This window comes from Salvelinus fontinalis, chromosome 22 (genome assembly GCF_029448725.1).
Source record: "Salvelinus fontinalis isolate EN_2023a chromosome 22, ASM2944872v1, whole genome shotgun sequence".
NCBI lineage: Eukaryota > Metazoa > Chordata > Actinopteri > Salmoniformes > Salmonidae > Salvelinus > Salvelinus fontinalis.
The window spans coordinates 15,106,694-15,122,233 of record NC_074686.1 but is presented as its reverse complement, the minus strand read 5'-3'; the positions used below and the strand labels follow the sequence as shown (position 1 = coordinate 15,122,233).

At 44.1% G+C, this 15,540-nt stretch overlaps 1 protein-coding gene across 1 annotated transcript in view; it reads right to left on the bottom strand.

Moving 5' to 3' along the window:
* Positions 1–7,951: 7,951 nt before the first annotated feature.
* Positions 7,952–15,540, bottom strand: part of gmpr (guanosine monophosphate reductase) — a gene marked incomplete at its 5' end in the record, with an annotated part of 27,589 nt that continues 20,000 nt past the window's right edge. The window contains 2 exon segments of the mRNA XM_055876637.1: positions 7,952–8,421; positions 15,132–15,291. Of these exon segments, the coding sequence (XP_055732612.1) occupies positions 8,241–8,421; positions 15,132–15,291 (341 nt within the window).

Here is a 15,540-nt window from a genome sequence, read left to right as displayed (position 1 = left end):
GGCATAGAAAACTTCAATACGCCCATTAACCAAAATGGTTAAGTCGCCATCGTCATGCCCCCCCCCCCCCCCCCCCCCCCCCCCCCCGATTTAATGTTGGTGGGCTGTTCGATATGGGTTATTACTATAATTAGTTATTATATTTATATAATAAATATATAAATATAATTTATTATATAGATTATTATGATTAGGATTCTTATTGTACTGTTATATGCTGGAGATGGCTATGTGCTCTTAGTGTGGCCGTTTAGTGAGGAGGCATCGGTTGTCCTGGTCCTGCAGTGAAGGCCCATCATTCAGCACATCTATCTTTATCCCACTCTATCTATAACGACCAGCTGACAGACACTCACTTACTCAGAGATACGGCCTGTTCTGTGCTCTCTGACTTCCCACTTTTGACCCCTACACACTCTGAAGCCCAGAAAAGGGTCTTCTGTCAGCTGGGGTCCAGTAAATGTTGCCTACTGGTCAGAACACACAGCCTTGTGGCTAAAGACATGTCTGGGAGTTGGACTCTCTCCGTCGACCTTTGGTTTGGCTGCTGGTCAAACTGGACATATGTGGAGACGTAAGCGGAGAGTGGTATCCGCATTACAGGCTGCAAGTCACACAGAGAGCTGAGACACAACACAAGGACTGGCAAGGCAGGCAAAGACAAACTTGGACATGATGAGAGACGGAGCCAATCAGAACCAACCAACAACCAACTCATGTTATATAGATGATGTACTCCATCACCACCAACCCGTGTCTGTCACAGACCTCTATAGCAATCCAAACTGTCAGTGTATGTATTTGAGATCTGTAAGAACACACCTCTTAAGAAAAGAAGAAAAGAAGACTTGAAATATCTTAAAGAAATGGGCAAATAAATGTCCTATGATTTTTTTAAATGCTGCCAATGAATGCTCTACAAGATATTGTACTTCTGTAATATAATATTTCACACAAAAATACAAAGCCCCTACTTCCCCACTCCTCAACCTAACTGACAATGTTTGATAAAAGGGGCTAAAATAAAAACAAAGAGGTGAGTTTGTATCGGTGAGTTCTGGAATGGTAGAAACAGGAGCTCCCCCTAGTGTCTGCCCAGTGACATGACACCACACTACTCCCTACTACTCCCCTGTTGGACAGTGTCAACTCTTAACTGGTGTTGAGGGGGGAGAGAAAACAATGGGTGTTCATTACAACTTGTTATGCACGCATTTCCAACCTCCTGGTTCTTTTTGCTGTTGTTGTTGTTTTTCATGTGTATTTTCCCCCAGTTCATTTTGTTGATCGAATCAAAACAGGTAAACAGATTGTATTGTACGGGGATACAGGAAGAAGGCCGGCAGATGGCGACATTGAGTCATTTTCATCTTACTGTCCAAACGCATTGTATGCAGCCGACAATACATTAGTATCCCTCGTGGACTGGTTCGTACCTAAAACATTTTCCATTCAGGCTGCAGAGGCTTCGGTTTCCTCTTTAACTTTATTAGGTGGAAGGGGGAAATATGCGAACCATTTTACACCACTAGAGTGACTAAACACTAGTCCCGGATGTTGTGTATCACGTTCAGCCAATCAGGTTGCAGGAAGCAGACCCCCCCCCCCCCCCCCCTAACATTACGCAGCACTTTATCGCATTGGTGGAAACCAACGCTGTTCTCAGGGCGGGTCTGCCGGTTTTGACTAACAGAAGTTACTTTTCGTAGCAGGTTACGAGAACATATGTAGCAGGTTAGGAGAATTAACGTGGCAGGTTAGGATAATTAAGTTAAGATTAGGAAAAGGGTTAGGGTTAGCTAAAATGGAAAAATTGTCTCTGACTCGACTCAAACACATCTAGCTACAACCAGGTCTGCCCTGAGAACAGTCTTGGTTTCCACTAATGCGATGCTGCTAATGCAGCACCCTGTTTTGATAGTTTCAACTTGATTGGCTGAACACGACACAACATCCAGGATTAGCATTTAGCCACTCAAGCATTGTGGTTGAAAATGGTATGCATATTTCCCCCCTTTTTCCCGCCATTAAATAAAGTTAAAGAGGATACCGAAGCCTCTGCAGCCTGAATTGAGAATGCTTCAAGTACGAACCGGTCAACGAGGGATAGTAATTTATTGCCGGCTGTATACAATGCGTTTGGACGGTAAGATGAAACTGACTCAATGTATCCATCTGCTGGCCATTGGGCTAGGAAGAAGCCACAGAGGTCATTCCAATGGAAGGAGCTGTCTAATATATGTTAAGACATTGCAGTAGTAGCTAGGCTTTGTTCCCATGTCAATACTAGCATACCACTAAGGATACATGCCCAATACTTTGCTTCATTCTAAATAGTGTGCTAATGGGGATGTTGGACAGAGCTCTAGTCCCAGGGCCTAGTATACAGGTGTTGAGGATGTTGGACAGAGCTCTAGTCCCAGGGCCTAGTATACAGGTGTTGAGGATGTTGGACAGAGCTCTAGACCCAGGGCCTAGTATACAGGTGTTGAGGATGTTGGACAGAGCTCTAGTCCCAGGGCCTAGTATACAGGTGTTGAGGATGTTGGACAGAGCTCTAGTCCCAGGGCCTAGTATACAGGTGTTGAGGATGTTGGACAGAGCTCTAGTCCCAGGGCCTAGTATACAGGTGTTGAGGATGTTGGACAGAGCTCTAGTCCCAGGGCCTAGTATACAGGTGTTGAGGATGTTGGACAGAGCTCTAGTCCCAGGGCCTAGTATACAGGTGTTGAGGATGTTGGACAGAGCTCTAGTCCCAGGGCCTAGTATACAGGTGTTGAGGATGTTGGACAGAGCTCTAGTCCCAGGGCCTAGTATACAGGTGTTGAGGATGTTGGACAGAGCTCTAGTCCCAGGGCCTAGTATACAGGTGTGGAGGATGTTGTCGTAATGAGATTAATTCCTCCATTGGGGAGGACGTGGAGTATATTTTTATGTTTCTTCTCACTTGATACTGGGCAGAAAAAGGCATAGATGAAGAAACTAGATTGGCCACAGTGTGATAATAATGGTTGGACCTACAGTACCAGTCAAAAGTTTGGACACACCTACTCATTGAAGGGTTTTACTTTATGTTTACTATTTTCAATGCCAAGAGTGTGCAAAGCTGTCATCAAGACAAAGGGTGGTTATATTTTGATTTGTTTAGCACTTTTTTGGTTACTACATGATTCCATATGTGTTATTTCATAGTTTTGATGTCTTAACTATTATTCTACAATGTAGAAACTAGTATAAATAAAGAAAAACCCTTGAATGAGTAGGTGTGTCCAAACTTTTCACTGGTACTGTATATGTGAACTATATGTTCATATTGCATATTGGAAGAGTCAGACAAGATGACTAGGGGTTTGAGTTTTCCCTGACTATGTGACTTTGAAAAGGAAAAACTCTGGTTAGATCACATATTCATGAGAAACTCAGGGCCCCAAGGATAATATGTTTAAATCAAGGTATTTTTTTGAGAATATTGTAAATTGTATATGAAATATTGCAGGAGCCATGTTAGAAAGTGACAATGTGAAAGTATGTTGAGCCAAATTTAGGTATTGTATGTCCATGATGTGGACACGGAGGATTCTGGCCTGTATCAAGTGGAGGTCTTTGGAGAGGGGGAAATGGTTTGTACCTTACTCAGTAAAATATGAAACCACACAAAGTGCGTACAGGCTTTAGATAGTTAGGAGCTGGTATCGGGGAAAAGAGAAAACCTTTCTTATTTTGTTTTGTTATCATATGAGTGCATACTCTGTAATTTGTGTAAAATATTGTACTTGCACTAGCTTTTTATATATAAAAAAAATTACTAATTTAAAAAAGGTTTCAATTGAAATTCTATTTTCTAATTGTGGTGTGTCTATTTGTAGGATACACTCAAGTCTCAAGTTTCTTGGATTTTATGGTTATTTTCTTTGATGGTGCTTGCAGGTTTTCTAGTTAGAATTAATTTCATTATTATTACGAATAATAAAACAATATTTGTGAACAAATTTGTTAAAAAATAAAATGTCTGTATACCAGTTCCAGTGTATTGTTTCAGTATACACAAACTAATAAAATAACAGTGCCAATGCAAGTTCCGGCCTTTTGATTACAGTTAGCATTTAGCTGGTTTGCTAGCCAAAACTAATTCTGTGGCACTCGTTTCCAGATGCATACTTCAGTAACTATGAGAGGAATCTACAGTACAGTAGACAACACATCTGTGGCTTGTTTTGTCTGCAGAGGTTCTGTGGAAATAGTGCTAATTACCATTACCCTCTACATCCAGCAAACATGTAATTACCATTATCCTCTACATCCAACAAACATGTAATTACCATTATCCTCTACATCCAACAAACACGTAATTACCATTATCCTCTACATCCAACAAACATGTAATTACCATTATCCTCTACATCCAACAAACATGTAATTACCATTATCCTCTACATCCAACAAACATGTAATTACCATTATCCTCTACATCCAACAAACACGTAATTACCATTATCCTCTACATCCAACAAACATGTAATTACCATTATCCTCTACATCCAACAAACACGTAATTACCATTATCCTCTACATCCAACAAACACGTAATTACCATTATCCTCTACATCCAACAAACACGTAATTACCATTATCCTCTACATCCAACAAACATGTAATTACCATTATCCTCTACATCCAACAAACACGTAATTACCATTATCCTCTACATCCAACAAACATGTAATTACCATTATCCTCTACATCCAACAAACATGTAATTACCATTATCCTCTACATCCAACAAACACGTAATTACCATTATCCTCTACATCCAACAAACATGTAATTACCATTATCCTCTACATCCAACAAACATGTAATTACCATTATCCTCTACATCCAACAAACATGTAATTACCATTATCCTCTACATCCAACAAACATGTAGCTAGATGTTTCTCATCAAAAGAGGGCCTTCCATTTCACATTCAAACTGTGTAACCTTGGCTGACTCATTGTAATTCTACCAACACACACACCCATGCGCCAGGCACACACATGCGCACACAAACACACACACACTTACCCGACACAGGCACACATACACACACACACACATATCCACCCATCACACACATACACACAGGCAAATATCTACACATCTACTCACTGCATGTTCTCTGTGCGTGTACAGATATGTTCTTCCAGAGAGTCATAGGTACACGGTGTACTGTAAAGTAGCTCGTTAATTGGCAGTGGGTGTAAGCAGACAGACAGACAGACGTGGCTGTCTGGAGTATCATTATGCATTAGACCTGGGCTCATTCATTTGAGTATGTGTCAGTGTAGAGGACTGCACTGAAAACAGATCAGGGCTGTTACTACGTCTGCTGACTACAACCAGGCCAGACTCGCCATTCATGGCTGGCTGTGTTCCACTATAGCCATTAGCATAGACTACTACTTAGAATGTAGCAACGTATTGGGCTTGCATTGTAAGTAGTGTGTTCGTATGGATACATATCGAGACCCTGTGCACGTGTACATGCTTGCAATTGAACTGAGTCTGAATCTATCACAAACAACATGAAAAATAAAGACATTGACTACTGCACATATCAATGCTTATTACCTGTATGCAGTGTTCCACAGTTTCAACAGCTGAACAAACACAACAGATCTTAATCCAGATATGTTCACATTTACTCACGACAAAGAACTCTCAAATCCTTTTTGGGAACTCCATTACGATTACAGCAGGAAGGCTACAGTATGTTTGTTTTACAGTAATGTTTAATCCTTGAACGTTCCAGTACAGTAATACAGTGATGTAGTAAGTTAACCCAACAGCAGTGTAATACAGCGATGTAGTAAGTTAACCCAACGGCTGTGTAATACAGCGATGTAGTAAGTTAACCCAACGGCTGTGTAATACAGCGATGTAGTAAGTTAACCCAACAGCAGTGTAATACAGCGATGTAGTAAGTTAACCCAACGGCTGTGTAATACAGCGATGTAGTAAGTTAACCCAACGGCTGTGTAATACAGCGATGTAGTAAGTTAACCCAACGGCAGTGTAATACAGCGATGTAGTAAGTTAACCCAACGGCTGTGTAATACAGCGATGTAGTAAGTTAACCCAACGGCAGTATAATACAGCGATGTAGTAAGTTAACCCAACGGCTGTGTAATACAGCGATGTAGTAAGTTAACCCAACGGCTGTGTAATACAGCGATGTAGTAAGTTAACCCAACGGCAGTGTAATACAGCGATGTAGTAAGTTAACCCAACGGCTGTGTAATACAGCGATGTAGTAAGTTAACCCAACGGCAGTGTAATACAGTGATGTAGTAAGTTAACCCAACGGCAATGTAATACAGCGATGTAGTAAGTTAACCCAACGGCAATGTAATACAGCGATGTAGTAAGTTAACCCAACAGCTGTGTAATACAGCGATGTAGTAAGTTAACCTAACAGCTGTGTAATACAGCGATGTAGTAAGTTAACCCAACAGCAGTGTAATACAGCGATGTAGTAAGTTAACCCAACAGCTGTGTAATACAGCGATGTAGTAAGTTAACCCAACAGCAGTGTAATACAGCGATGTAGTAAGTTAACCCAACAGCAGTGTAATACAGCGATGTAGTAAGTTAACCCAACAGCTGTGTAATACAGCGATGTAGTAAGTTAACCCAACAGCAGTGTAATACAGCGATGTAGTAAGTTAACCCAACAGCTGTGTAATACAGCGATGTAGTAAGTTAACCCAACAGCAGTGTAATACAGCGATGTAGTAAGTTAACCCAACGGCAGTGTAATACAGCGATGTAGTAAGTTAACCCAACAGCAGTGTAATACAGCGATGTAGTAAGTTAACCCAACGGCAGTGTAATACAGCGATGTAGTAAGTTAACCCAACAGCAGTGTAATACAGCGATGTAGTAAGTTAACCCAACGGCAGTGTAATACAGCGATGTAGTAAGTTAACCCAACAGCAGTGTAATACAGCGATGTAGTAAGTTAACCCAACAGCTGTGTAATACAGCGATGTAGTAAGTTAACCCAACGGCTGTGTAATACAGCGATGTAGTAAGTTAACCCAACGGCTGTGTAATACAGCGATGTAGTAAGTTAACCCAACAGCAGTGTAATACAGCAATGTAGTAAGTTAACCCAACAGCAGTGTAATACAGCGATGTAGTAAGTTAACCCAACAGCTGTGTAATACAGCGATGTAGTAAGTTAACCCAACAGCAGTGTAATACAGCAATGTAGTAAGTTAACTCAACAGCAGTGTAATACAGCGATGTAGTAAGTTAACCCAACAGCAGTGTAGTACAGTTAGCATTCCTGACATTCCACTGCCCTGATGGTGCTTCCCTTCTCTTCCCGCCACACCCAGAGCACTTTCACAGTCACACAGAAAGCAGAGAAAAGCAGACACTACCACACTGTATTAACCTTCTCACTGTGCTGAAGCCTGATCTTATTTAGTCAGACACATTAAGAGCTACTATAAAGTACAACACATCCTAACATTACATTCAGCAATGGCTTCATAAAGTTAAAGGCCAAGTGCCATCAAAAAAACGTGCGTTTCCTGTGTTTTATATTTTTTTCCACACTATGAGATAGGAATAATACTGTGAAATTGTGACAATTATGATAATGCCCTTTTGGTGTAAGAGCTGCTTGAAAAGTCCACCTGTTTTGGTGGCATAGAGTTTTGGCCTGCCTATCACCAGGCAGTAAATTACTTAATAGACCGATAAGAAAGAGAGTTACAAACCTGTCTGCCAATAACAGCTAGTTTTCAGTTTTCACCTCCCTACTCAGACCACTCCCAGACAAGTCCTAGCAAAAAGATGTTTGCTAAGAAGCTATTTTGTTTCTTTTTGACCACTTTAATTGAAAACAATCACAGTGAGGAACTTCATTGTTACCCAGAAATGATTTGATATTGAGATAAAAAGGGCTGCATTGGACCTTTAATATTATCAGTCTAGAGAGGGAATCGTCATGTAAAGCACTCAAAGCCAGCATGCAGTTATTGCAATATCTAAGTAATATCCACTGAGTATGGACAGAGTAGTAAGGTTTCAAGCAACCCTAACAGGCTCTTGCAAATCATGTTCTGATAATATTACGCACAATTTTACATAATAACCAAATATGCAGAGCATGTTACAACAGAGGTCCAGAGAGAAACACATTTGTAGTGATGGCTGTAGGTGTGCGTGTTTTCCTGTTGGTGTGTGATTAGTGGAACATGGTGCTGGCCTGCTGTGTGACTCTGATAAAGGTGGTTCTGCGACTGAGCTCCTTCAGTTTGGCAGCTCCTACGTAGGTACAGGTGGAGCGGAGGCCCCCTAGGATATCTCTGATGGTGTTCTCTACATCTCCTCTGTAAGGAACTTCCACCGTCCTACCCTCTGACGCCCTGCAGAGGGAGAGGAGAACATCAGCACCAACTCAGTATATCTGATAACGCTGAGACAATGTTCAAGCAACATCATGGTGATGTTACTGATCATGATTACAAATCATTTTTATTCAGAGGCCTTTTACATCACATTGGTAGCAGCAGTTGGATTTTGAATAACAAAGGTGGGTAAAATAAATGTATTTCACTGGGTATTATACACAAATTAATGAAGATACCATGCAACTTCACATCAACAAGTTCAATCTTCTAAGTACTAATTCTCCATCTGCCCCCTCACAATAACATCCAACAGGTCATTTAGCAGGCCCCCTCACAGTTACATCCAACAGGTCATTTAGCAGGCCCCCTCACAGTAACATTCAACAGGTCATTTATCAGGCCCCCTCACAGCAACATCCAACAGGTCATTTAGCAGGCCCCCTCACAGTTACATCCAACAGGTCATTTAGCTAGCCCCCTCACAGTTACATCCAACAGGTCATTTAGCAGGCCCCCTCAGAGTTACATCCAACAGGTCATTTAGCAGGCCCCCTCACAGTTACATCCAACAGGTCATTTAGCAGGCCCCCTCACAGTAACATTCAACAGGTCATTTAGCAGGCCCCCTCACAGTTACATCCAATAGATCATTTATCAGCCCTCCTCACAGTTACACCCAACAGGTAATTTATGGGCCCCTCACAGTAACATTCAACAGGTCATTTAGCAGGCCCCCTCACAGTAACATTCAACGGGTCATTTAGCAGGCTCCCCTCACAGTAACATCCAACAGGTCATTTAGCAGACCCCCTCACAGTTACATCCAACAGGTCATTTAGCAGGCCCCCTCACAGTAACATCCAACAGGTCATTTAGCAGGCCCCCTCACAGTAACATCCAACAGGTCATTTAGCAGGCCCCCTCACGGTTACATCCAACAGGTCATTTAGCAGGCCCCCTCACAGTTACATCCAACAGGTCATTTAGCAGGCCCCCTCACAGTTACATCCAACAGGTCATTTGACAGGTCCCCTCACATTAACATTGAATAGATCATTTAGCAGGCCCCCTCACAGTAACTTTCAACAGGTCATGTATCAGGCCCCCTCACAGTAACATCCAATAGATCATTTATCAGGCCCCCTCACAGTTGCATTCAACAGGTCATTTATGGCCCCCTCACAGTTACTTTCAACAGGTCATTTAGCAGGCCCCCTCACAGTTACATCCAACAGGTCATTTATCAGGCCCCCTCACAGTAACATTCAACAGGTCATTTAACAGGCCCCCTCACAGTTACATCGAACAGGTCATTTAGCAGGCCCCCTCACAGTAACATTCAACAGGTCATTTATCAGGCCCCCTCACAGTAACATCCAATAGATCATTTATCAGGCCCCCTCACAGTTACATCCAACAGGTCATTTATGGGCCCCTCACAGTTACATCCAACAGGTCATTTAGCAGGCCCCCTCACAGTAACATCCAACAGGTCATTTAGCAGGCCCCCTCACAGTAACATTCAACAGGTCATTTAGCAGGCCCCCTCACAGTAATATTCAACGGGTCATTTAGCAGGCTCCCTCACAGTAACATCCAACAGGTCATTTAGCAGGCCCCCTCACGGTTACATCCAACAGGTCATTTAGCAGGCCCCCTCACAGTTACATCCAACAGGTCATTTAGCAGGCCACCTCACAGTTACATCCAACAGGTCATTTATCAGGCCCCCTCACAGTAACATTCAACAGGTCATTTAGCAGGCCCCCTCACAGTAACATCCAATAGATCATTTATCAGGCCCCCTCACAGTTACATCCAACAGGTCATTTATGGGCCCCTCACAGTTACATCCAACAGGTCATTTAGCAGGCCCCCTCACAGTAACATTCAACAGGTCATTTAGCAGGCCCCCTCACAGTTACATCCAACAGGTCATTTAGCAGGCCCCCTCACAGTAACATTCAACAGGTCATTTATCAGGCCCCCTCACAGTTACATCCAACAGGTCATTTAGCAGGCCCCCTCACAGTAACATTCAACAGGTCATTTAGCAGGCCCCCTCACAGTTACATCCAACAGGTCATTTATCATGCCCCCTCACAGTTACATCCAACAGGTCATTTATCAGGCCCCCTCACAGTTACATCCAACAGGTCATTTGACAGGTCCCCTCACATTAACATTGAATAGATCATTTAGCAGGCCCCCTCACAGTAACTTTCAACAGGTCATTTATCAGGCCCCCTCACAGTAACATCCAATAGATCATTTATCAGGCCCCCTCACAGTTGCATTCAACAGGTCATTTAGCAGGCCCCCTCACGGTTACTTTCAACAGGTCATTTAGCAGGCCCCCTCACAGTTACATCCAACAGGTCATTTATCAGAACCCCTCACAGTAACATTCAACAGGTCATTTAACAGGCCCTCTCACAGTTACATCGAACAGGTCATTTAGCAGGCCCCCTCACAGTAACATTCAACAGGTCATTTATCAGGCCCCCTCACAGTAACATCCAATAGATCATTTATCAGGCCCCCTCACAGTTACATCCAACAGGTCATTTATGGGCCCCTCACAGTTACATCCAACAGGTCATTTAGCAGGCCCCCTCACAGTAACATTCAACAGGTCATTTAGCAGGCCCCCTCACAGTTACATCCAACAGGTCATTTAGCAGGCCCCCTCACAGTAACATTCAACAGGTCATTTATCAGGCCCCCTCACAGTTACATCCAACAGGTCATTTAGCAGGCCCCCTCACAGTAACATTCAACAGGTCATTTAGCAGGCCCCCTCACAGTTACATCCAACAGGTCATTTATCAGGCCCCCTCACAGTTACATCGAACAGGTCATTAAGCAGGCCCCCTCACAGTTGCATTCAACAGCTCATTTATCAGGCCCCCTCACAGTAACATTCAACAGGTCATTTATCAGGCCCCCTCACAGTAACATTCAACAGGTCTTTTAGCAGGCCCCCTCACAGTAACATTCAACAGGTCATTTAGCAGGCCCCCTCACAGTAACATTCAACAGGTCATTTAGCAGGCCCCCTCACAGTTACATCCAACAGGTCATTTGACAGGTCCCCTCACATTAACATTGAATAGATCCTTTAGCAGGCCCCCTCACAGTAACTTTCAGCAGGTCATTTATCAGGCCCCCTCACAGTAACATCCAATAGATCATTTATCAGGCCCCCTCACAGTTGCATTCAACAGGTCATTTAGCAGGCCCCCTCACAGTTACTTTCAACAGGTCATTTAGCAGGCCCCCTCACAGTTACATCCAACAGGTCATTTATCAGGCCCCCTCACAGTAACATTCAACAGGTCATTTAGCAGGCCCCCTCACAGTAACATCCAATAGATCATTTATCAGGCCCCCTCACAGTAACATTCAACAGGTCATTTAGCAGGCCCCCTCACAGTTACATCCAACAGGTCATTTAGCAGGCCCCCTCACAGTAACATTCAACAGGTCATTTAGCAGGCCCCCTCACAGTAACATTCAACAGGTCATTTAGCAGGCCCCCTCACAGTTACATCCAACAGGTCATTTGACAGGTCCCCTCACATTAACATTGAATAGATCATTTAGCAGGCCCCCTCACAGTAACTTTCAACAGGTCATTTAGCAGGTCCCCTCACATTAACATTGAATAGATCATTTAGCAGGCCCCCTCACAGTAACTTTCAACAGGTCATTTATCAGGCCCCCTCACAGTAACATCCAATAGATCATTTATCAGGCCCCCTCACAGTTGCATTCAACAGGTCATTTAGCAGGCCCCCTCACGGTTACTTTCAACAGGTCATTTAGCAGGCCCCCTCACAGTTACATCCAACAGGTCATTTATCAGAACCCCTCACAGTAACATTCAACAGGTCATTTATCAGGCCCCCTCACAGTTACATCGAACAGGTCATTTAGCAGGCCCCCTCACAGTAACATTCAACAGGTCATTTATCAGGCCCCCTCACAGTAACATCCAATAGATCATTTATCAGGCCCCCTCACAGTTACATCCAACAGGTCATTTATGGGCCCCTCACAGTTACATCCAACAGGTCATTTAGCAGGCCCCCTCACAGTAACATTCAACAGGTCATTTAGCAGGCCCCCTCACAGTTACATCCAACAGGTCATTTAGCAGGCCCCCTCACAGTAACATTCAACAGGTAATTTATCAGGCCCCCTCACAGTTACATCCAACAGGTCATTTAGCAGGCCCCCTCACAGTAACATTCAACAGGTCATTTAGCAGGCCCCCTCACAGTTACATCCAACAGGTCATTTATCAGGCCCCCTCACAGTAACATTCAACAGGTCATTTAGCAGGCCCCCTCACAGTAACATTCAACAGGTCATTTAGCAGGCCCCCTCACAGTTACATCCAACAGGTCATTTGACAGGTCCCCTCACATTAACATTGAATAGATCCTTTAGCAGGCCCCCTCACAGTAACTTTCAACAGGTCATTTATCAGGCCCCCTCACAGTAACATCCAATAGATCATTTATCAGGCCCCCTCACAGTAACATCCAATAGATCATTTATCAGGCCCCCTCACAGTTGCATTCAACAGGTCATTTAGCAGGCCCCCTCACAGTTACTTTCAACAGGTCATTTAGCAGGCCCCCTCACAGTTACATCCAACAGGTCATTTAGCAGGCCCCCTCACAGTAACATTCAACAGGTCATTTAGCAGGCCCCCTCACAGTAACATCCAATAGATCATTTATCAGGCCCCCTCACAGTAACATTCAACAGGTCATTTAGCAGGCCCCCTCACAGTTACATCCAACAGGTCATTTAGCAGGCCCCCTCACAGTAACATTCAACAGGTCATTTAGCAGGCCCCCTCACAGTAACATTCAACAGGTCATTTAGCAGGCCCCCTCACAGTTACATCCAACAGGTCATTTGACAGGTCCCCTCACATTAACATTGAATAGATCATTTAGCAGGCCCCCTCACAGTAACTTTCAACAGGTCATTTAGCAGGCCCCCTCACAGTAACATCCAATAGATCATTTATCAGGCCCCCTCACAGTAACATTCAACAGTTCATTTAGCAGGCCCCCTCACAGTTACATCCAACAGGTCATTTAGCAGGCCCCCTCACAGTAACATCCAATAGATCATTTATCAGGCCCCCTCACAGTAACATTCAACAGGTCATTTAGCAGGCCCCTTCACAGTAACATCCAACAGGTCATTTAGCAGGCCCCCTCACAGTAACATTCAACAGGTCATTTAGCAGGCCCCCTCACAGTAACATTCAACAGGTCATTTAGCAGGCCCCCTCACAGTTACATCCAACAGGTCATTTGACAGGTCCCCTCACATTAACATTGAATAGATCATTTAGCAGGCCCCCTCACAGTAACATTCAACAGGTCATTTAGCAGGCCCCCTCACAGTAACATTCAACAGGTCATTTAGCAGGCCCCCTCACAGTTACATCCAACAGGTCATTTGACAGGTCCCCTCACATTAACATTGAATAGATCATTTAGCAGGCCCCCTCACAGTAACTTTCAACAGGTCATTTAGCAGGCCCCCTCACAGTAACATCCAATAGATCATTTATCAGGCCCCCTCACAGTAACATTCAACAGTTCATTTAGCAGGCCCCCTCACAGTAACATCCAATAGATCATTTATCAGGCCCCCTCACAGTAACATTCAACAGGTCATTTAGCAGGCCCCCTCACAGTTACATCCAACAGGTCATTTAGCAGGCCCCCTCACAGTAACATACAACAGGTCATTTAGCAGGCCCCCTCACAGTAACATTCAACAGGTCATTTAGCAGGCCCCCTCACAGTTACATCCAACAGGTCATTTGACAGGTCCCCTCACATTAACATTGAATAGATCATTTAGCAGGCCCCCTCACAGTAACTTTCAACAGGTCATTTATCAGGCCCCCTCACAGTAACATCCAATAGATCATTTATCAGGCCCCCTCACAGTTGCATTCAACAGGTCATTTAGCAGGCCCCCTCACAGTTACTTTCAACAGGTCATTTAGCAGGCCACCTCACAGTTACATCCAACAGGTCATTTATCAGGCCCCCTCACAGTAACATTCAACAGGTCATTTAGCAGGCCCCCTCACAGTAACATCCAATAGATCATTTATCAGGCCCCCTCACAGTTACATCCAACAGGTCATTTATGGGCCCCTCACAGTTACATCCAACAGGTCATTTAGCCGGCCCCCTCACAGTAACATTCAACAGGTCATTTAGCAGGCCCCCTCACAGTTACATCCAACAGGTCATTTAGCAGGCCCCCTCACAGTAACATTCAACAGGTCATTTAGCAGGCCCCCTCACAGTTACATCCAACAGGTCATTTAGCAGGCCCCCTCACAGTTACATCCAACAGGTCATTTATCAGGCCCCCTCACAGTAACATTCAACAGGTCATTTATCAGACCCCCTCACAGTTACATCCAATAGATCATTTAGCAGGCCCCCTCACAGTTACATCCAACAGGTCATTTAGCAGGCCCCCTCACAGTTACATCCGACAGGTAATTTAGCAGGCCCCCTCACAGTTACATCCAACAGGTCATTTAGCAGGCCCCCTCACAGTTACATTCAACAGGTCATTTAGCAGTCCCCCTCACAGTAACATTCAACAGGTCATTTAGCATGCTCTTGCCCATATTGACTGATAGTGGTTGGTAGGTGACTGTGTCTCACCTGTACTCGGCCACCCCCCCTACGTATTTCTTCATGGCGGTGTCGGAGCTCATCCCATAGAACAGCTTGACCTTCTTGCCATCCTTCTGGACGACCTCACCCAGACACTGGTCGTGTCCCGCCAGCATGCCCCCCATCATCACAAAGTCAGCCCCTGCACCTGTGGATGAGGATGGAAGCCAATCAGCAACCAGCCGTGTACAAGATCAGGTAGTTCAAAATGGTGTCTCCTCGTTGAACAAGGCCCTGCCCGGTAATACAGTCTAACGACCATTCACGCTCAATGTACTAACGGCAGTTATGAAGTCAGGTGGTTCTGTTAGGATAGTGTCTGCTGGTTTTTGTTTTTTCCTTCCAATTAAGACCTAGACAACCAGTTGAGGGGAGTTCCTTACTAATCAGTGACCTT